The 22,500-nt window shown below is 49.2% G+C and overlaps 1 protein-coding gene across 1 annotated transcript in view; it reads left to right on the forward strand.

Moving 5' to 3' along the window:
• LOC118370470 (SH3 and cysteine-rich domain-containing protein 2-like) overlaps positions 1 to 22,500 on the forward strand; it is a 63,319-nt gene that overhangs the window by 15,308 nt on the left and 25,511 nt on the right. Inside the window, exon 2 of the mRNA XM_052518692.1 lies at positions 14,333 to 14,690. Within this exon, the coding sequence (XP_052374652.1) occupies positions 14,333 to 14,690 (358 nt within the window). The remainder of the gene's footprint in view (positions 1 to 14,332; positions 14,691 to 22,500) is intronic.

The raw sequence follows: 22,500 nt of genomic DNA on the forward strand, positions 1-22,500 counted from the left end.
TAGTTGTCAACCTGCTCTAGTCGTCAACCTGCTCTAGTCGTCAGCCTGCTGCAGTCAACCTGCTCTAGTCGTCAACCTGCTCTAGTCGTCAACCTGCTGCAGTCAACCTGCTGCATTCAACCTGCTCTAGTCGTCAACCTGCTCTAGTCGTCAACCTGCTCTAGTCGTCAACCTGCTCTAGTCGTCAGCCTGCTGCAGTCAACCTGCTCTAGTCGTCAACCTGCTCTAGTCGTCAGCCTGCTGCAGTCAACCTGCTCTAGTCGTCAACCTGCTCTAGTCGTCAACCTGCTGCATTCAACCTGCTCTAGTCGTCAACCTGCTGCAGTCAACCTGCTCTAGTCGTCAACCTGCTGCAGTCAACCTGCTCTAGTCGTCAACCTGCTGCAGTCAACCTGCTCTAGTCGTCAACCTGCTCTAGTCGTCAACCTGCTGCAGTCAACCTGCTGCAGTCAACCTGCTCTAGTCGTCAACCTGCTCTAGTCGTCAACCTGCTCTAGTCGTCAACCTGCTGCAGTCAACCTGCTCTAGTCGTCAACCTGCTGCAGTCTACCTGCTCTAGTCGTCAACCTGCTGCAGTCAACCTGCTCTAGTCGTCAACCTGCTGCAGTCAACCTGCTCTAGTCGTCAACCTGCTGCAGTCAACCTGCTGCAGTCAACCTGCTCTAGTCGTCAACCTGCTGCAGTCAACCTGCTGCAGTCAACCTGCTGCAGTCAACCTGCTCTAGTCGTCAACCTGCTGCAGTCGTCAACCTGCTGCAGTCAACCTGCTGCAGTCAACCTGCTCTAGTCGTCAACCTGCTCTAGTCGTCAACCTGCTGCAGTCAACCTGCTGTGGTCAACCTGCTGCAGTCAACCTGCTCTAGTCGTCAACCTGCTGCAGTCGTCAACCTGCTGCAGTCAACCTGCTCTAGTCGTCAACCTGCTGCAGTCAACCTGCTGCAGTCAACCTGCTCTAGTCGTCAACCTGCTCTAGTCGTCAACCTGCTGCAGTCAACCTGCTGCAGTCAACCTGCTGCAGTCAACCTGCTCTAGTCGTCAACCTGCTGCAGTCAACCTGCTCTCAACCTCGTCAACCTGCTCTAGTCGTCAACCTGCTGCAGTCAACCTGCTGCAGTCAACCTGCTGCAGTCAACCTGCTGCAGTCAACCTGCTCTAGTCGTCAACCTGCTCTAGTCGTCAACCTGCTCTAGTCAGTCAACCTGCTGCAGTCAACCTGCTCTAGTCGTCAACCTGCTCCAGTCGTCAACCTGCTGCAGTCAGCTCTAGTCAACCTGCTGCAGTCAACCTGCTCTAGTCGTCAACCTGCTGCAGTCAACCTGCTCTAGTCGTCAATCTGCTGCAGTCAACCTGCTGCAGTCAACCTGCTCTAGTCGTCAACCTGCTGCAGTCAACCTGCTGCAGTCAACCTGCTGTAGTCAACCTGCTCTAGTCGTCAACCTGCTGCAGTCAACCTGCTGCAGTCAACCTGCTGCAGTCAACCTGCTCTAGTCGTCAACCTGCTGCAGTCAACCTGCTCTAGTCGTCAACCTGCTGCACTCAACCTGCTCTAGTCGTCAATCTGCTGCAGTCAACCTGCTGCAGTCAACCTGCTCTAGTCGTCAACCTGCTGCAGTCAACCTGCTGCAGTCAACCTGCTGTAGTCAACCTGCTCTAGTCGTCAACCTGCTGCAGGCAACCTGCTGCAATCAACCTGCTGCAGTCAACCTGCTCTAGTCGTCAACCTGCTCTAGTCGTCAACCTGCTGCAGTCAACCTGCTGCAGTCAACCTGCTCTAGTCGTCAACCTGCTCTAGTCGTCAACCTGCTCTAGTCGTCAGCCTGCTGCAGTCAACCTGCTGTAGTCAACCTGCTCTAGTCGTCAACCTGCTGCAGTCAACCTGCTGCAGTCAACCTGCTCTAGTCGTCAACCTGCTGCATTCAACCTGCTCTAGTCGTCAACCTGCTGCAGTCAACCTGCTCTAGTCGTCAACCTGCTGCAGTCAACCTGCTCTAGTCGTCAACCTGCTGCAGTCAACCTGCTCTAGTCGTCAACCTGCTGCAGTCAACCTGCTGCAGTCAACCTGCTCTAGTCGTCAACCTGCTGCAGTCAACCTGCTGCAGTCAACCTGCTGTAGTCAACCTGCTCTAGTCGTCAACCTGCTGCAGTCAACCTGCTGCAGTCAACCTGCTGCAGTCAACCTGCTCTAGTCGTCAACCTGCTGCAGTCAACCTGCTCTAGTCGTCAACCTGCTGCAGTCAACCTGCTGCAGTCAACCTGCTCTAGTCGTCAACCTGCTGCAGTCAACCTGCTGCAGTCAACCTGCTGCAGTCAACCTGCTCTAGTCGTCAACCTGCTCTAGTCGTCAACCTGCTGCAGGCAACCTGCTGCAATCAACCTGCTGCAGTCAACCTGCTCTAGTCGTCAACCTGCTCTAGTCGTCAACCTGCTGCAGTCAACCTGCTGCAGTCAACCTGCTCTAGTCGTCAACCTGCTCTAGTCGTCAACCTGCTCTAGTCGTCAACCTGCCTGCTGCAGTCAACCTGCTCTAGTCAGTCAACCTGCTCTAGTCGTCAACCTGCTGCAGTCAACCTGCTGCATTCAACCTGCTCTAGCAGTCAACCTGCTGCATTCAACCTGCTCTAGTCGTCAACCTGCTGCAGTCAACCTGCTCTAGTCGTCAACCTGCTGCAGTCAACCTGCTCTAGTCGTCAACCTGCTGCAGTCAACCTGCTCTAGTCGTCAACCTGCTGCAGTCAACCTGCTCTAGTCGTCAACCTGCTGCAGTCAACCTGCTGCAGTCAACCTGCTCTAGTCGTCAACCTGCTGCAGTCAACCTGCTGCAGTCAACCTGCTGTAGTCAACCTGCTCTAGTCGTCAACCTGCTGCAGTCAACCTGCTGCAGTCAACCTGCTGCAGTCAACCTGCTCTAGTCGTCAACCTGCTGCAGTCAACCTGCTGCAGTCAACCTGCTGCAGTCAACCTGCTCTAGTCGTCAACCTGCTGCAGTCAACCTGCTGTAGTCAACCTGCTGTAGTCAACCTGCTCTAGTCGTCAACCTGCTGCAGTCAACCTGCTGTAGTCAACCTGCTCTAGTCGTCAACCTGCTGCAGTCAACCTGCTCTAGTCGTCAACCTGCTGCAGTCAACCTGCTCTAGTCGTCAACCTGCTGCAGTCAACCTGCTCTAGTCGTCAACCTGCTGCAGTCAACCTGCTCTAGTCGTCAACCTGCTGCAGTCAACCTGCCGCAGTCAACCTGCTGCAGTCAACCTGCTGCAGTCAACCTGCTCTAGTCGTCAACCTGCTCTAGTCGTCAACCTGCTCTAGTCGTCAACCTGCTGCAGTCAACCTGCTGCAGTCAACCTGCTGCAGTCAACCTGCTCTAGTCGTCAACCTGCTCTAGTCGTCAACCTGCTGCAGTCAACCTGCTGCAGTCAACCTGCTCTAGTCGTCAACCTGCTCTAGTCGTCAACCTGCTCTAGTCGTCAACCTGCTCTAGTCGTCAACCTGCTGCAGTCAACCTGCTGCAGTCAACCTGCTCTAGTCGTCAACCTGCTCTAGTCGTCAACCTGCTCTAGTCGTCAACCTGCTGCAGTCAATCTGCTGCAGTCAACCTGCTCTAGTCGTCAACCTGCTCTAGTCGTCAACCTGCTCTAGTCGTCAACCTGCTGCAGTCAACCTGCTGCAGTCAACCTGCTCTAGTCGCCAACCTGCTGCAGTCAACCTGCTCTAGTCGTCAACCTGCTGCAGTCAACCTGCTGCAGTCAACCTGCTCTAGTCGTCAACCTGCTGCAGTCAACCTGCTGTAGTCAACCTGCTCTAGTCGTCAACCTGCTGCAGTCAACCTGCTGCAGTCAACCTGCTCTAGTCGTCAACCTGCTGCAGTCAACCTGCTGCAGTCAACCTGCTGCAGTCAACCTGCTGCAGTCAACCTGCTCTAGTCGTCAACCTGCTGCAGTCAACCTGCTGTAGTCAACCTGCTGTAGACAACCTGCTCTAGTCGTCAACCTGCTGCAGTCAACCTGCTGCAGTCAACCTGCTCTAGTCGTCAACCTGCTCTAGTCGTCAACCTGCTCTAGTCGTAAACCTGCTGCAGTCAACCTGCTGCAGTCAACCTGCTCTAGTCGTCAACCTGCTGCAGTCAACCTGCTCTAGTCGTCAACCTGCTGCAGTCAACCTGCTCTAGTCGTCAACCTGCTGCAGTCAACCTGCTGCAGTCAACCTGCTCTAGTCGTCAACCTGCTGCAGTCAACCTGCTGCAGTCAACCTGCTCTAGTCGTCAACCTGCTCTAGTCATCAACCTGCTGCAGTCAACCTGCTGCAGTCAACCTGCTCTAGTCGTCAACCTGCTGCAGTCAACCTGCTCTAGTCGTCAACCTGCTGCAGTCAACCTGCTCTAGTCGTCAACCTGCTGCAGTCAACCTGCTGCAGTCAACCTGCTGCAGTCAACCTGCTCTAGTCGTCAACCTGCTCTAGTCGTCAACCTGCTGCAGTCAACCTGCTGCAGTCAACCTGCTCTAGTCGTCAACCTGCTGCAGTCAACCTGCTCTAGTCGTCAACCTGCTGCAGTCAACCTGCTGCAGTCAACCTGCTCTAGTCGTCAACCTGCTGCAGTCAACCTGCTCTAGTCGTCAACCTGCTGCAGTCAACCTGCTGCAGTCAACCTGCTCTAGTCGTCAACCTGCTGCATTCAACCTGCTCTAGTCGTCAACCTGCTGCAGTCAACCTGCTCTAGTCGTCAACCTGCTGCAGTCAACCTGCTCTAGTCGTCAACCTGCTGCAGTCAACCTGCTGCAGTCAACCTGCTCTAGTCGTCAACCTGCTGCAGTCAACCTGCTGTAGTCAACCTGCTGTAGTCAACCTGCTCTAGTCGTCAACCTGCTGCAGTCAACCTGCTGTAGTCAACCTGCTGCAGTCAACCTGCTCTAGTCGTCAACCTGCTGCAGTCAACCTGCTCTAGTCGTCAACCTGCTGCAGTCAACCTGCTGTAGTCAACCTGCTGCAGTCAACCTGCTCTAGTCGTCAACCTGCTGCAGTCAACCTGCTCTAGTCGTCAACCTGCTGCAGTCAACCTGCTCTAGTCGTCAACCTGCTGCAGTCAACCTGCTCTAGTCGTCAACCTGCTGCAGTCAACCTGCTCTAGTCGTCAACCTGCTGCAGTCAACCTGCTGCAGTCTGAACAATAATCTGGTCCGGTCAGGGAGGGAATTGCTAGGTGATGGTAAAATAAGATTATACTTGATTGTTTGCGTGCACTGAAATGTGCCTTCCGATACAATACTTCCTTACCAACTAATTCCAGACAGTTAAAACAAGTTATAATAGATAATAGAAAAAGTTATAATAGAAAAAAAACGATACTGGAGTAGAAATGAGCTGTGTCATATCTTTACCTTTGTGTGTCATATCTTCTTTGCCCTGTGCGCCAGCCGGGGCAATGGGGAAAAGTGAGTGAGTGTCATATCTTTACGTAACACCCATGAGTCAGAGAGGTAAGGAAGGGCTGGTTCTGAGGAGAGGAGAAATGTTTGAGCAGGATAAATTCACCAACAACTCAAAGACCACAAAGCATCAGTCACTGCTTTGGATCAAACTTCTCACAGAGACCTTTGCTTCTCTGGGATAATGTTCTAAAAGACAGACAGCACAAAATTTCCCAATGCCCCCTCCCCCTGTGCTGCTTGCATCCGATTAACAAGTGAACAGCAACAAGAAGAAAGAGAAAATGTGTGTTTTGTGTGTGTGTATGTGCAGTGTGCATGCGTTTCTCTTTCGACATTATTCATTTAGACTTAGGGAAGTTTCCCAGCAGGTTATTTATACTGTATCGTCTGCCAATCGTTTCTCTTGCATCTCCAGACAGACCAAAACCCAAGGTGTGTGTGTGTGTGTGTGTGTGTGTGTGTGTGTGTGTGTGTGTGTGTGTGTGTGTGTGTGTGTGCGTGCGTGCGTGCGTGTGTGTGTGTGTGTGTGTGTGTGTGTGTGTGTGTGTGTTCCCTTGTTTTTCATTTTGAGAGCTGTCCATAAACATCCCTCTGTCTCTCCTAGGGCTGCAACAGTGTTTGTTGCTCAGCACAGCTTTGACCTGGGAGTTTAACAGTTAGACAAACAGACACTAGAGAGAGGGATTCTTCTTGAGGGTGGGGGCTGGATGCCCATGATATATGGCAGAGAGGGGGGAACAGAGAGAGAAATGGACAGGGAGGGATGGGAGAGACGGAGAGAGAGAGAAATGAAAAGACAGAGAGATAGAGAAAGCTTTTCCTCTGAGGCAGTCCTTCTCTTAGCTTGGCTGACGCACGACCCACGTGACTACACAGGACGTGGAGAGGCTGGTGCAAAACGATCCCTCGACTTTCTGGGATTATTGTCATGAAATTGCAAAGGAAAGGCATTGAATAAAGCAGTTCAGGGACTAGTTCACACATATGTATGCCAGGGTTGGATTTGTACAGCAGCTAGGTCACATAAGGTATTGTATGCAAAGGACTTAATCCACATGTAAATGACAACAAACAGTCATTATGAACTGGAGCCTTGTGGATTACTATGCATGAAGCCAACTGGCAGTACTGAAGGTTAATGTTGACGTTACTTCAGATGATAAGCTGCGGCCGTCTCAACTAAAATAGAGTTTAACGAGGGTTTCTCTCTGGCCGAGTCCCAAATGGCACCCTATTCTATCTAATGGTGAACTGCTTTTGACCACGGCCCATATGCACTAGAAAGGGAATAGAGCGCTATTTGGGAAGAACAGCACAGAGGCTTGATTAGATACGCTCTAATTGAGACGTGTTTGCTACAACCGACCATAGAAATAGAATCTAGATTCTGTTACTATGACGCCAACGCTTCTTTCCTCTGACTTAACATGCTCTGGATAAACGCATGACGCACTGCATTGCGCATGGTAGCTACGTAGGGAGAGCGGCGCTGACAGGTGTGTCAAACCAAACCGCCTCTCCACTTCAATCGTCATGAGCAGCTGTAATCAAATGATTTGACATGGGGAGAAACACTCGACACAAACCGGTACACTCGCACACACTTCTACGCTCATTAACACGTACACAGGGACACTGGGTAGCTATCTGTCTTTCTGACTCACACGCTCTCTTGGACAAACTGTTTTCATCTCCTATTCCCTGAGAAACAGAGGCGTAATCCTCCGCTAGCAGCAGACCGACGGGCAGAGAGAGAGAGAGAGAGAGAGAGAGTGTGTGCGCCGGTGTGTGTTTGTGTGTGTGCGCGTATGTGCATTCGCACGCACAGTGCAGGGAGCTGTGTCTGTGGTGGATCAATGGTGTGTCTGCCTACCCTGGTCCGTTCTTTTATTTCAGACAGAGGAGAGACAGAGGAGAGGACAACGCCCTTCTCTCTCTGCAAGCTATTCTTCCTCCTGTCACCTCCATGGTGTCTCTGTGACAGACACTTCACCACAGCACCATCCATAACACCTAACTCTTCATGATGTATGATCATCAATCAGTATCTCTGGCCTGAGGAGCAGGTTGGCATTTATTGTCATAAATCTTGCCCTGGAGGCAGCTCTGCAGTGGTCACTAGCAAGCACAGTCAAAGTCATAAAATCGGGTTTTAAACTTAACCACACTGCTAATCTTAATGCCTTACCCTAACCTTAAATTTAAAAAAAATTAAAAACACATTTTTGTTTTCCATACATTTTTACGATAATAGCCCATTTTGACTTTGCAGCTGGCCCAGCTAGTAGAAAAGGTTCAGTTCTGCCTCCAGGGCAAGATTCATAACAATAAACGTCAACCTGCGCCTGAGGAGATCATCAGTCAGTTGAGCGACATGTATTTATTTAGGTAATCAATGCAAGTTGGAGACACAGAGAGACGGGATACAGGAGTGATGGCTTTGACATGTGTTCACTTATCAGTCATGCAGGAACAGCTCGGTCAGTAGAGCTGATAAAGAATGAATGATAGACACATCTTGTACAATAATTATGCTGTGTCAATAATCCTGTGTGTGTGTGTCAAATCAAATGTTATTTGTCACATGCGCCTTACAGCGAAATGCTTACTTACAAGCCCTTAACCAGCAATGCAGTTTTAAGAAATATATATATTTTTAAAAGAAATAAAAGTAACACATAATTCAAGAGCAGCAGTGAAATAACAATAGCGAGACTATATACAGGGTGTACCGGTACAGAGTCAATGTGGAGGCTATATACAGGGTGTACCGGTACAGAGTCAATGTGGAGGCTATATACAGGGGGTACCGGTACAGAGTCAATGTGGAGGCTATATACAGGGGATACCGGTACAGAGTCAATGTGGAGGCTATATACAGGGTGTACCGGTACAGAGTCAATGTGGAGGCTATATACAGGGTGTACCGGTACAGAGTCAATGTGGAGGCTATATACAGGGGTTACCGGTACAGAGTCAATGTGGAGGCTATATACAGGGTGTACCGGTACAGAGTCAATGTGGAGGCTATATACAGGGTGTACCGGTACAGAGTCAATGTGGAGACTATATACAGGGGTACCGGTACAGAGTCAATGTGGAGGCTATATACAGGGTGTACCGGTACAGAGTCAATGTGGAGGCTATATACAGGGTTACCGGTACAGAGTCAATGTGGAGGCTATATACAGGGTGTACCGGTACAGAGTCAATGTGGAGGCTATATACAGGGTGTACCGGTACAGAGTCAATGTGGAGGCTATATACAGGGGTACCGGTACAGAGTCAATGTGGAGGCTATATACAGGGTGGAGGCTATATACGGGGACAGAGTCAATGTGGAGGCTATATACAGGGTATACCGGTACAGAGTCAATGTGGAGGCTATATACAGGGTGTACCGGTACAGAGTCAATGTGGAGGCTATATACAGGGTGTACCGGTACAGAGTCAATGTGGAGGCTATATACAGGGTGTACCGGTACAGAGTCAATGTGGAGGCTATATACAGGGTATACCAGTACAGAGTCAATGTGGAGGCTATATACAGGGTGTACCGGTACAGAGTCAATGTGGAGGCTATATACAGGGTGTACCGGTACAGAGTCAATGTGGAGACTATATACAGGGTGTACCGGTACAGAGTCAATGTGGAGGCTATATACAGGGGTTACCGGTACAGAGTCAATGTGGAGGCTATATACAGGGGGTACCGGTACAGAGTCAATGTGGAGGCTATATACAGGGTGTACCGGTACAGAGTCAATGTGGAGGCTATATACAGGGGGTACCGGTACAGAGTCAATGTGGAGACTATATACAGGGTATACTGGTACAGAGTCAATGTGGAGGCTATATACAGGGGGTACCGGTACAGAGTCAATGTGGAGACTATATACAGGGTGTACTGGTACAGAGTCAATGTGGAGGCTATATACAGGGGATACCGGTACAGAGTCAATGTGGAGGCTATATACAGGGTGTACCGGTACAGAGTCAATGTGGAGGCTATATACAGGGTGTACCGGTACAGAGTCAATGTGGAGGCTATATACAGGGGATACCGGTACAGAGTCAATGTGGAGGCTATATACAGGGTGTACCGGTACAGAGTCAATGTGGAGGCTATATACAGGGGATACCGGTACAGAGTCAATGTGGAGGCTATATACAGGGTGTACCGGTACAGAGTCAATGTGGAGGCTATATACAGGGTGTACCGGTACAGAGTCAATGTGGAGGCTATATACAGGGTGTACCGGTACAGAGTCAATGTGGAGGCTATATACAGGGTGTACCGGTACAGAGTCAATGTGGAGGCTATATACAGGGGATACCGGTACAGAGTCAATGTGGAGGCTATATACAGGGTGTACCGGTACAGAGTCAATGTGGAGGCTATATACAGGGGATACCGGTACAGAGTCAATGTGGAGGCTATATACAGGGTGTACCGGTACAGAGTCAATGTGGAGACTATATACAGGGTGTACCGGTACAGAGTCAATGTGGAGGCTATATACAGGGGATACCGGTACAGAGTCAATGTGGAGGCTATATACAGGGTGTACCGGTACAGAGTCAATGTGGAGGCTATATACAGGGTGTACCGGTACAGAGTCAATGTGGAGGCTATATACAGGGGGTACCGGTACAGAGTCAATGTGGAGACTATATACAGGGTGTACCGGTACAGAGTCAATGTGGAGGCTATATACAGGGTGTACCGGTACAGAGTCAATGTGGAGGCTATATACAGGGTGTACCGGTACAGAGTCAATGTGGAGGCTATATACAGGGTGTACCGGTACAGAGTCAATGTGGAGACTATATACAGGGTGTACCGGTACAGAGTCAATGTGGAGGCTATATACAGGGTGTACCGGTACAGAGTCAATGTGGAGACTATATACAGGGTGTACTGGTACAGAGTCAATGTGGAGGCTATATACAGGGTGTACCGGTACAGAGTCAATGTGGAGGCTATATACAGGGATACAGAGTCAATGGTACAGAGTCAATGTGGAGGCTATATACAGGGTGTACCGGTACAGAGTCAATGTGGAGGCTATATACAGGGTGTACCGGTACAGAGTCAATGTGGAGGCTATATACAGGGGATACCGGTACAGAGTCAATGTGGAGGCTATATACAGGGGATACCGGTACAGAGTCAATGTGGAGGCTATATACAGGGTGTACCGGTACAGAGTCAATGTGGAGGCTATATACAGGGGTTACCGGTACAGAGTCAATGTGGAGGCTATATACAGGGTGTACCGGTACAGAGTCAATGTGGAGGCTATATACAGGGGATACCGGTACAGAGTCAATGTGGAGGCTATATACAGGGTGTACCGGTACAGAGTCAATGTGGAGGCTATATACAGGGGTACCGGTACAGAGTCAATGTGGAGGCTATATACAGGGGGTACCGGTACAGAGTCAATGTGGAGACTATATACAGGGTGTACCGGTACAGAGTCAATGTGGAGGCTATATACAGGGTGTACCGGTACAGAGTCAATGTGGAGGCTATATACAGGGTGTACCGGTACAGAGTCAATGTGGAGGCTATATACAGGGTGTACCGGTACAGAGTCAATGTGGAGGCTATATACAGGGTGTACCGGTACAGAGTCAATGTGGAGGCTATATACAGGGTGTACCGGTACAGAGTCAATGTGGAGGCTATATACAGGGGTACCGGTACAGAGTCAATGTGGAGGCTATATACAGGGTGTACCGGTACAGAGTCAATGTGGAGGCTATATACAGGGGATACCGGTACAGAGTCAATGTGGAGGCTATATACAGGGTGTACCGGTACAGAGTCAATGTGGAGGCTATATACAGGGGATACCGGTACAGAGTCAATGTGGAGGCTATATACAGGGGTACTGGTACAGAGTCAATGTGGAGGCTATATACAGGGTGTACCGGTACAGAGTCAATGTGGAGGCTATATACAGGGGATACCGGTACAGAGTCAATGTGGAGGCTATATACAGGGTGTACCGGTACAGAGTCAATGTGGAGGCTATATACAGGGTGTACCGGTACAGAGTCAATGTGGAGGCTATATACAGGGTGTACCGGTACAGAGTCAATGTGGAGGCTATATACAGGGTGTACCGGTACAGAGTCAATGTGGAGACTATATACAGGGTGTACCAGTACAGAGTCAATGTGGAGGCTATATACAGGGTGTACCGGTACAGAGTCAATGTGGAGGCTATATACAGGGTGTACCGGTACAGAGTCAATGTGGAGGCTATATACAGGGTATACCAGTACAGAGTCAATGTGGAGGCTATATACAGGATGTACCGGTACAGAGTCAATGTGGAGGCTATATACAGGGGTACCGGTACAGAGTCAATGTGGAGGCTATATACAGGGTGTACCGGTACAGAGTCAATGTGGAGGCTATATACAGGGGGATACCGGTACAGAGTCAATGTGGAGGCTATATACAGGGTGTACCGGTACAGAGTCAATGTGGAGGCTATATACAGGGTGTACCGGTACAGAGTCAATGTGGAGGCTATATACAGGGGGTACCGGTACAGAGTCAATGTGGAGACTATATACAGGGTGTACCGGTACAGAGTCAATGTGGAGGCTATATACAGGGGATACCGGTACAGAGTCAATGTGGAGGCTATATACAGGGTGTACCGGTACAGAGTCAATGTGGAGGCTATATACAGGGTGTACCGGTACAGAGTCAATGTGGAGGCTATGTACAGGGTGTACCGGTACAGAGTCAATGTGGAGACTATATACAGGGTGTACCGGTACAGAGTCAATGTGGAGGCTATATACAGGGTGTACCGGTACAGAGTCAATGTGGAGGCTATATACAGGGTGTACCGGTACAGAGTCAATGTGGAGGCTATATACAGGGTGTACCGGTACAGAGTCAATGTGGAGGCTATATACAGGGTGTACCGGTACAGAGTCAATGTGGAGGCTATATACTGGGTGTACCGGTACAGAGTCAATGTGGAGGCTATATACAGGGTGTACCGGTACAGAGTCAATGTGGAGGCTATATACAGGATGTACCGGTACAGAGTCAATGTGGAGGCTATATACAGGGTGTACCGGTACAGAGTCAATGTGGAGGCTATATACAGGGTGTACCGGTACAGAGTCAATGTGGAGGCTATATACAGGGTGTACCGGTACAGAGTCAATGTGGAGGCTATATACAGGGTGTACCGGTACAGAGTCAATGTGGAGGCTATATACAGGGGGTACCGGTACAGAGTCAATGTGGAGACTATATACAGGGTATACTGGTACAGAGTCAATGTGGAGGCTATATACAGGGGGTACCGGTACAGAGTCAATGTGGAGACTATATACAGGGTGTACTGGTACAGAGTCAATGTGGAGGCTATATACAGGGGATACCAGTACAGAGTCAATGTGGAGGCTATATACAGGGTGTACCGGTACAGAGTCAATGTGGAGGCTATATACAGGGAGTACCGGTACAGAGTCAATGTGGAGGCTATATACAGGGTGTATCGGTACCGAGTCAATGTGGAGGCTATATACAGGGTGTACCGGTACAGAGTCAATGTGGAGGCTATATACAGGGGATACCGGTACAGAGTCAATGTGGCGGCTATATACAGGGTGTACCGGTACAGAGTCAATGTGGAGGCTATATGCAGGGGATACCGGTACAGAGTCAATGTGGAGGCTATATACAGGGTGTACCGGTACAGAGTCAATGTGGCGGCTATATACAGGGGATACCGGTACAGAGTCAATGGGTGGGGGCACCGGTTAGTCGAGGTAAATGAGGTAATATGTACATGGATGTAGAGTTATTAAAGTGACAATGCATAGATAATAACAGAGAGTAGCAGCAGTGTAAAATATTTGATTAGATGTTCAGGAGTCTTATGCCTCGGGGGTAGAAGCTGTTTAGAAGCCTCTTGGATCTAGACTTGGTGCTCCGGTACCGCTTGCCGTGCTGTAGCAGAAAGAACTGTCTATGACTTGGGTGGCTGGAGTCTTTGACAATTTTAGGGCCTTCCTCTGACACCGCCTGCTATAGAAGTCCTGGATGGCCTGAAGCTTGGCCCCAGTATGTGTGAAAGTATGTGTGTGTATATGTGCATTGCATGTATAGGTGTGTGTGATATGTGTGTATGTTTAAGCCAAGCACCCGCACTCACACTGACAATGGGCCAGAGGCAGGCTGGTGTGATTACATCATCAATTGGCCCTGTAAAGGTACTGAATCAGATAAGGAGCCATAAGATTGGCTGCTGATAGCTGGTGATAAGGCTGCTGGGTAAACTGGAACAGTCCTTTTCATCAGCCTCTCTCCCGCCGAACCAGGGACATTTTATTTGCACACATACAAACCTCAACGTAAAGCCTTCCCACTCGGCACAATCTGGTTGAGTCAATGATGTTTCCATGTCATTTCAACAAAATGACTTTGACATGACATTGAATTGGCGTCTGTACCCAGTGGGTTACAGGCTAGCAACCTTACATGAAACCCAACTAAATGGCATTTCACAAATGACTATTTTCCATGTGAGTGCTAATGTCCTTTTGTGCTGTTGGTTTTTCATGAAATGGTGAGTCAACATCACTTGTTTATGGAACTACATGTTCTATGGAAACGAATTGGCAATGGAAAATTGCTTGTTCTTCCTCTCGGGGGAACAACTGGTACGTACAACTGTTATTGTACCTGTGAAATCCCTCACGTGTTGATATCTGTTGTGAATGTTCTCCTCACGCTCCCCTCTCTCCTCTCTCCCTCCCTGCAGCTCCAGCGTCTGAAGCGCTCCCTCTCCTTTAAGACCCTGATGTGTTGATACCTGGTAGTGAATGTTCTCCTCACGCTCCCCTCTCTCCTCTCTCCCTCCCTGCAGCTCCAGCGTCTGAAGCGCTCCCTCTCCTTTAAGACCCTGATGCGTAGTAAGAGTGTGGAGAACTTCTTCCAGAGGTCCTACAGTGACGCCCGTCTCCCCCCAGACTTCATCACCGACCCGCCACCCCCCTCCCCGCCCCCTGGCTCTCCCCTCGCCAGTGAATGCTCACCCTCCCGCTCTCCGTCACTCAGCCCCAACCCCTCCCTCTGCTCCCACTCCCCATCTCTAAGCCCCTCCCCCTCGCTGTCTTCCAAGGCCCCGCCCCCAACCCGCCCACTGACGCTGGTGAACCACTGCTTCCAGGAGCACATTTTCCGCAAGCCCACCCACTGCCAGCTCTGCAAGCACCTGATCGTGGGTAAGGTGCCTACTTTACTCCCAGGCCTCTCAACACTACCAGCCTGCTTAGGCCTCAGTGTCTATGTAGGATTAGTTACTTCATTCAGCCATTTCTCCTGGTTACTTGATCTTGTATTTCTAGCTGATCAGTGTTATTACTTTATTAGGTCACTGCCACTATCCATTACACTAGAATCCACTTGACTACTAAGTGAACAGATTTCAAAGGCAGCACCTGACTAGGTAGCTAATGACTGGAATAATTAGTTGAAATTACTCATGTAATTTCATTCCTATTCAATAGCAATAACAATGTAATATTGATAACAGTGAAGCAAACATTAGGTGGATTATAATTGGAATTTATGCAGGAGAATAGCAGAGGTAGCACAGGAATGGTATTACACTCCGCTCTTGTGTGTATTCTGGGTTTTCAGACATAAAGCATACAGTATGATTGAATGAGAAGCTGAGGGCAAGTCTAGTTTGCGTGTTCACGTGCCCTTGATTTGATATGCTGCTGCGTGTGTAGAGGTTTAACATTCTCATACTCTTTTCCTCTTTGCTAAATCTACTTCCTGTCACCATGATTGATTGCAGAAGCTATTTTATTCCTCTTTGTTTTTGCTTGTGTTTGCTTTCGTCATCATTTTTCCTTCAACGCACCAGCTGATCCAGCTGTCCTGTAGCCTGTAGCCTCATTGCTCCCAGTCTCTTCTCTTTCTCTCCCAGATGATCCAGCTGTCCTGTAGCCTGTAGCCTCATTGCTCCCAGTCTCTTCTCTTTCTCTCCCAGATGATCCAGCTGTCCTGTAGCCTGTAGCCTCATTGCTCCCAGTCTCTTCTCTTTATCTCCCAGATGATCCAGCTGTCCTGTAGCCTGTAGCCTCATTGCTCCCAGTCTCTTCTCTTTCTCTCCCAGATGATCCAGCTGTCCTGTAGCCTGTAGCCTCATTGCTCCCAGTCTCTTCTCTTTATCTCCCAGATGATCCAGCTGTCCTGTAGCCTGTAGCCTCATTGCTCCCAGTCTCTTCTCTTTCTCTCCCAGATGATCCAGCTGTCCTGTAGCCTGTAGCCTCATTGCTCCCAGTCTCTTCTCTTTATCTCCCAGATGATCCAGCTGTCCTGTAGCCTGTAGCCTCATTGCTCCCAGTCTCTTCTCTTTCTCTCCCAGATGATCCAGCTGTCCTGTAGCCTGTAGCCTCATTGCTCCCAGTCTCTTCTCTTTCTCTCCCAGATGATCCAGCTGTCCTGTAGCCTGTAGCCTCATTGCTCCCAGTCTCTTCTCTTTCTCTCCCAGCTGATCCAGCTGTCCTGTAGCCTGTAGCCTCATTGCTCCCAGTCTCTTCTCTTTCTCTCCCAGATGATCCAGCTGTCCTGTAGCCTCATTGCTCCCAGTCTCTTCTCTTTCTCTCCCAGCTGATCCAGCTGTCCTGTAGCCTCATTGCTCCCAGTCTCTTCTCTTTCTCTCCCAGCTGATCCAGCTGTCCTGTAGCCTCATTGCTCCCAGTCTCTTTTCTTTCTCTCCCAGCTGATCCAGCTGTCCTGTAGCCTCATTGCTCCCAGTCTCTTCTCTTTCTCTCCCATTCTCTCTCTCCCAGTCTCTCCTCTCTCATAGTCTCTCCCCTTTCTCCTCTCGTCTCTCCTCTCTCTCCCAGTCTCTCTGTCTCTCCTCTCTCATAGTCTCTCCTCTCTCTCTCCTAGTTTCTCATCTCTCTCCCAGTCTCTCCTCTCTCTCCCCTCTCTCCCAGTCTCTCCTCTCTCTCCCAGTCTCTCCTCTCTCTCCTCTCTGTCTCTCCTCTCTCTCTCCCAGTCTCTCCTCTCTCTCCCAGTCTCTCCTCTCTCTCCTCTCTGTCTCTCCTCTCTCTCTCCCAGTCTCTCCTCTCTCTTCCAGTCTCTCCTCTCTCTCCCAGTCTCTCCTCTGTCTCTACCAGTCTCACCTCTCTCTCCCAGTCTCTCCTCTCTCCCCTTTCTCCCAGTCTCTCCTCTCTCTCACAGTCTCTCCTCTCTCTTCCAGTCTCTCCTCTCTCTTCCAGTCTCTCCTCTCTCTCCAGTCTCTCCTCTCTCTCACAGTCTCTCCTCTCTCTCTCCCAGTCTCTCCTCTCTCTTCCAGTCTCTCCTCTCTCTCCCAGTCTCTCCTCTCTCTTCCAGTCTCTCCTCTCTCTCTCCCAGTCTCTCATCTCTTATAGTCTCTCCCCTTTCTCCTCTAGTCTCTCCTCTCTCTCCCAGTCTCTCTGTCTCTCCTCTCTCATAGTCTCTCCTCTCTCTCCCAGTCTCTCCTCTGTCTCTCCTCTGTCACCTCTCTCTCCCAGTCTCTCCTCTCTATCTCCCAGTCTCTCCTCTCCCTCTCCCAGTCTCTCCTCTCTCTTCTAGTATCTCCTCTCTTCCAGTCTGTCCTCGCTCTCTCCCAGTCTCTCCTATCTCCGTCTCTCCTCTCTCTCCCCAGTCTGTCCTCTCTCTCCCAATCTCTCCTATCTCTGTCTCTCCTCTCTCTCCCAGTCTGTCCTCTCTCTCCCAGTCTCTCCTATCTCTGTCTCTCCTATCTCTCCCAGTCTCTCTGTCTCTCCTCTCTCATAGTCTCTCCTCTCTCTCCCAGTCTCTCCTCTCTCATAGTCTCTCCCCTTTCTACTCTAGTCTCTCCTCTCTCTTCCAGTCTATCCTCTCTCTCCTCGCTCTTCAAGTCTCTCCTCTCTCTCCCAGTCTCTCATCTCTCTCCCAGTCTCTCCTCTCTCTTCCAGTCTCTCCTCTCTCTCCCAGTCTCTCCTCTATCTCTCCCAGTCTCTCCTCTATCTCTCCCAGTCTCTCTTCTCTCTCTCCCAGTCTCTCCTCTCTCTTCCAGTCTCTCCTCTCTCTCCCAGTCTCTCCTCTGTCTCTCCTCTGTCACCTCTCTCTCCCAGTCTCTCCTCTCTATCTCTCAGTCTCTCCTCTCCCTCTCCCAGTCTCTCCTCTCTCTTCCAGTATCTCCTCTCTTCCAGTCTGTCCTCGCTCTCTCCCAGTCTCTCCTATCTCCGTCTCTCCTCTCTCTCCCAGTCTGTCCTCTCTCTCCCAATCTCTCCTATCTCTGTCTCTCCTCTCTCTCCCAGTCTGTCCTCTCTCTCCCAGTCTCTCCTATCTCTGTCTCTCCTATCTCTTCCAGTCTCTCCTCTCTCTCCCATCTCTCCCAGTCTCTCCTCTCTTCCAGTCTCTCCTCTCTCATAGTCTCTCCCTTTTCTCCTTTAGTCTCTCCTCTCTCTCCCAGTCTCTCTGTCTCTCCTCTCTCATAGTCTCTCCTCTCTCTCTCCTAGTTTCTCATCTCTCTCCCAGTCTCTCCTCTCTCTCCTCTCTCTCCCAGTCTCTCCTCTGTCTCTCCTCTCTCTCCTCTCTGTCTCTCCTCTCTATCTCCCAGTCTCTCCTCTCTCTCCCAGTCTCTCCTCTCTCTCCTCTCTGTCTCTCCTCTCTCTCTCCCAGTCTCTCCTCTCTCTTCCAGTCTCTCCTCTCTCTCCCAGTCTCTCTGTCTCTCCTCTCTCATAGTCTCTCCTCTCTCTCTCAGTCTCTCCTCTGTCTCTCCTCTCTCTCCTCTCTATCTCCCAGTCTCTCCTCTCTCTCCCAGTCTCTCCTCTCTCTCCTCTCTGTCTCTCCTCTCTCTCTCCCAGTCTCTCCTCTCTCTTCCAGTCTCTCCTCTCTCTCCCAGTCTCTCCTCTGTCTCTACCAGTCTCTCCTCTCTCTCCCAGTCTATCCTCTCTCTCCCCTCTCTCACAGTCTCTCCTCTCTCTCACAGTCTCTCCTCTCTCTTCCAGTCTCTCCTCTCTCTTCCAGTCTCTCCTCTCTCTCCAGTCTCTCCTCTCTCTTACAGTCTCTCCTCTCTCTCCCAGTCTCTCCTCTCTCTTCCAGTCTCTCCTCTCTCTTCCAGTCTCTCCTCTCTCTCCCAGTCTCTCCTCTCTCTTCCAGTCTCTCCTCTCTCTCTCCCAGTCTCTCATCTCTCATAGTCTCTCCCCTTTCTCCTCTAGTCACTCCTCTCTCTCCCAGTCTCTCCTCTCTCATAGTCTCTCCCCTCTCTCCCAGTCTCTCCTCTCTCATAGTCTCTCCCCTTTCTCCTATAGTCTCTCCTCTCTCTTCCAGTATCTCCTCTCTTCCAGTCTCTCCTCTCTCTCCCAGTCTCTCCTATCTCTGTCTCTCCTCTCTCTCCCAGTCTGTCCTCGCTCTCTCCCAGTCTCTCCTATCTCCGTCTCTCCTCTCTCTCCCAGTCTGTCCTCTCTCTCCCAATATCTCCTATCTCTGTCTCTCATCTCTCTCTCACCCAGGCTCTCCTATCTCTGTCTCTCCTATCTCTTACAGTCTCTCCTCTCTCTCCCAGTCTCTCCTCTCTCTCCCGTCTCTCCCAGTCTCTCCTCTCTTCCAGTCACTCCTCTCTCTTCCACTCTCTCCTCTCTCTCACAGTCTCTCCTCTCTCTCTCCCAGTCTCTCCTCTCTTCCAGTCTCTCCTCTCTCTTCCAGTCTCTCCTCTCTCTCTTCTCTCTTCCAGTCTCTCCTCTCTCTTCCCCTCTCTCCTCTCTCTCCCAGTCTCCCCTCTCTCTTCCAGTCTCTCCTCTCTCTCATAGTCTCTCCACTCTCTTTCAGTCTCTCCTCTCTCTCCCAGTCTCTCCTCTGTCTCTTCTCTCTCCCAGTCTCTCCTCTCTATCTCCCAGTCTCTCCTCTCCCTCTCCCAGTCTCTCCTCTCTCTTCCAGTATCTCCTCTCTTCCAGTCTCTCCTCTCCCTGTCTCTCATCTCTCTTATCAGTCTCTCCTCTCTCTGTCTCTCCCAGTCTCTCCTCTTTCTCTCTCTGTCTCTCCCCCCTCTCCTCTCTCTGTCCCTCCTCTATCCCAGTCTCTCCTCTCTCTCTCTGTCTGTCTCTCCTCTCTCTGTCTCATCTCTCTCTGTCTCTCCGCTCTCTGTCTCTCCTCTCTCTCTGTCTCTCCTCTCTCTGTCTCTCCTTTCTCTGTGTCTCCTCTCTCTGTGTCCCCTCTCTCTCTCCCAGTCTCTCCTCTCTCTGTGTCTCTTATCAGTCTCTCCTCTCTCTCTCTCTCTCTCCTCTCTCTCTCCTCTCTCTGTCTCTCCTCTCTCTCTCCCAGTCTATCCTCTCACTCGCCCAGTCTCTCCTCTCTCTCTCTCTGTCTCTCCTCTCTCTGTCTCCTCTCTCTCTGTCTCTCCGCTCTCTGTCTCTTCTCTCTCTCTCCTCTCTCTGTCTCTCCTCTCTCTGTGTCTCCTCTCTCTGTGTCCCCTCTCTCTCTCCCAGTCTCTCCTTTGTCTCTCTGTCTCTCCTCTCTATGTCTCTCTTCTCTCCCTGTTTCTCCCCTCTCTCCCAGTCTCTCCTCACTCTCTTCCAGTCTCTCCCCTCTCTCCCAGTCTCTCCTCTCTCTCCCAGTCTCTCCTAGTCTCTGCTCTCTGCCTCCCAGCCTCTCCTTTCTCTCCCACTCTCCTCCCCTCCCAGTTTGTAACAGAACTGAGCTTGAGCAAATAGAAGATTCAGTTCAGTTCATGTATTGTTTGGTTAGTGTTTCCACATCTTTGTTATGGATTGGTAATCATAGGGCTCTAAATCCTTCGAAACATTATTTTTGGCACCAGTGAATAAGTAAACCTTGAACTGGAAATAAATTGTTTGGATGACTCAAAACAATGCAGCTGAATGACATAGGGATTGTCTTCTCACTCTACAACATATAAAAGAAAAACGCAAAACAAATGATATCTTAGAAAAAGGACAAAGAACATTTTTCCACTCTAACTAGGCTTGTTCCTAAGACAATGCTTGATGAGAATTGGTGTGACTAAAAACCAAATAGAACCCAAATGCCTCCAGCTGATTGTCAGTCTCTCTATGTTTTGAGAGGGACCGTTGATAATGCACTGCTTAGTTCAGCAAGCAGTGCAGCACAATAGAAGTAGGGCAGTGCTTGATCAACCCTCTCTGGACGACTGAGATGAGATTTACATCAAACAGGAACCTGCTTTGATCACATGCCAACTTTATTTATTACTACATTCTGTCTCTCTCTTCCTCTCTCTCAATCCCCCCTCTCTCTCAACCTCCCCCTCTCTCTTTTCTCTCTCTCTCTAACCACTCCTCACTCTCCCCCTCTCCCTCTCTCTCTCAATTCAATTCAAGGGGCTTTATTGGCATGGGAAACATCTGTTAACATTGCCAAAGCAAGTGAATTAGATAATATGCAACATTGAAATAAACAATCAAAATGAACAGTAAATATTCCACCCACAGACGTTCCAAAACAATAAACACATTACTTATGTCATATTATGTATATATACACAGTGTTGTAACAATGTACAAATGGTTAAAGTACAAAAGGGAAAATAAATAAACATAAATATGGGTTGTATTTACAAAGGTGTTTGTTCTTCACTGGTTGCCCTTTTCTTGTGGCAACAGGTCACAAATCTTGCTGCTGTGATGCACACTGTGGAATTTCACCCAGTAGATGTGGGAGTTCATCAAAATCGGGTTTGTTTTCAAATTCTTTGTGGATCTGTTTAATCTGAGGGAAATATGTGTCTCTAATATGGTCATACATTTGGCAGGAGGTTAGGAAGTGCAGCTAAATTTCCACCTCATTTTGTGGGTCAGTGTGCACATAGCCTGTCTTCTCTTGACAGCCAGGTCTGCCTACGGCAGCCTTTCTCGATAGGAAAACTATGCTCACTGAGTCTGTTAGGGTGTGCAGGGTGAATATGTGGTCTGTCGTACGATCATTTGGTAAAAAGCCAATTTGACATTTGCTCAGTACATTGTTTTCACTGAGGAAATGTACGAGTCTGTTGTTAATTTTAATGCAGAGGATTTTACCAAGGTTGCTGTTGACGCAAATCCCACGGTAGTTATTGGGGTCAGACTTGTCTCCACTTTTGGATTGAGGTGATCAGTCCTTGGTTCCAAATATTGGGGAAAATGCCAGAGCTAAGGATGATGTTAAATAGTTTTAGTATGGCCAATTGGAATCTGTTATCTGTATATTTTATAATTTCATTGAGGATACCATCAACACCACAGGCCTTTTTGGGTTGGAGGGTTTTTATTTTATCCTGTAGTGAATTAAAGGTAATTGGAGAATAAAGTGGGTTCTGGTAGTCTTTAATAGTTGATTCTAAGATTTGTATTTGGTCATGTATATGTTTTTGTTCTTTGTTATAGAGCCAAAAGGATTGGAGAAGTGGTTTACCCATACATCTCAATTTTGGATAGATAGTTATTCGTGTTGCTGTTTGTTTAATGTTTTCCAATTTTCCCAGAAGTGGTTAGTCTATGAATTCTTCAATTGCATTGAGCTAATTTCTGAAGTGCTGTTCCTTCTGTTTGCGTAGTGTATTTCTGTATTGTTTTAGTGATTCACCATAGTGAAGGCGTAGACTCAGGTTTTCCGGGTCTCTATGTTTTTGGTTGGATAGGTTTCTCAATTTCTTTCTTAGGTTTTATCATTCTTCATCAAACCATTTGTCATTGTTGTTCATTTTCTTCGGTTTTCTGTTTGACATTTTTAGATTTGATAGGGAAGCTGAGAGGTCAAATTTACTGTTTAGATTTTCTACTGCCAAGTTTACACCTTCACTATTACAGTGGAATGTTTTGTCCAGGAAATTGTCTAAAAGGGATTGAATTGTTGTTGCCTAATTGTTTTTCTGGTAGGTTTCCACACTACATTCCTTCCATCTATAGCATTTATTAATATTACTGAGTTCCTTTGGCTTTGATGCCTCATGATTGAGTATTGCTCTTTTCAAGTAGACTGTGATTTTGCTGTGATCTGATAGGGGTGTCAGTGGGCTGACTGTGAAAGCTCTGAGAGACTCTGGGTTGA

This window comes from Oncorhynchus keta, chromosome 5 (genome assembly GCF_023373465.1).
Source record: "Oncorhynchus keta strain PuntledgeMale-10-30-2019 chromosome 5, Oket_V2, whole genome shotgun sequence".
NCBI classification, from domain to species: Eukaryota; Metazoa; Chordata; class Actinopteri; order Salmoniformes; family Salmonidae; genus Oncorhynchus; species Oncorhynchus keta.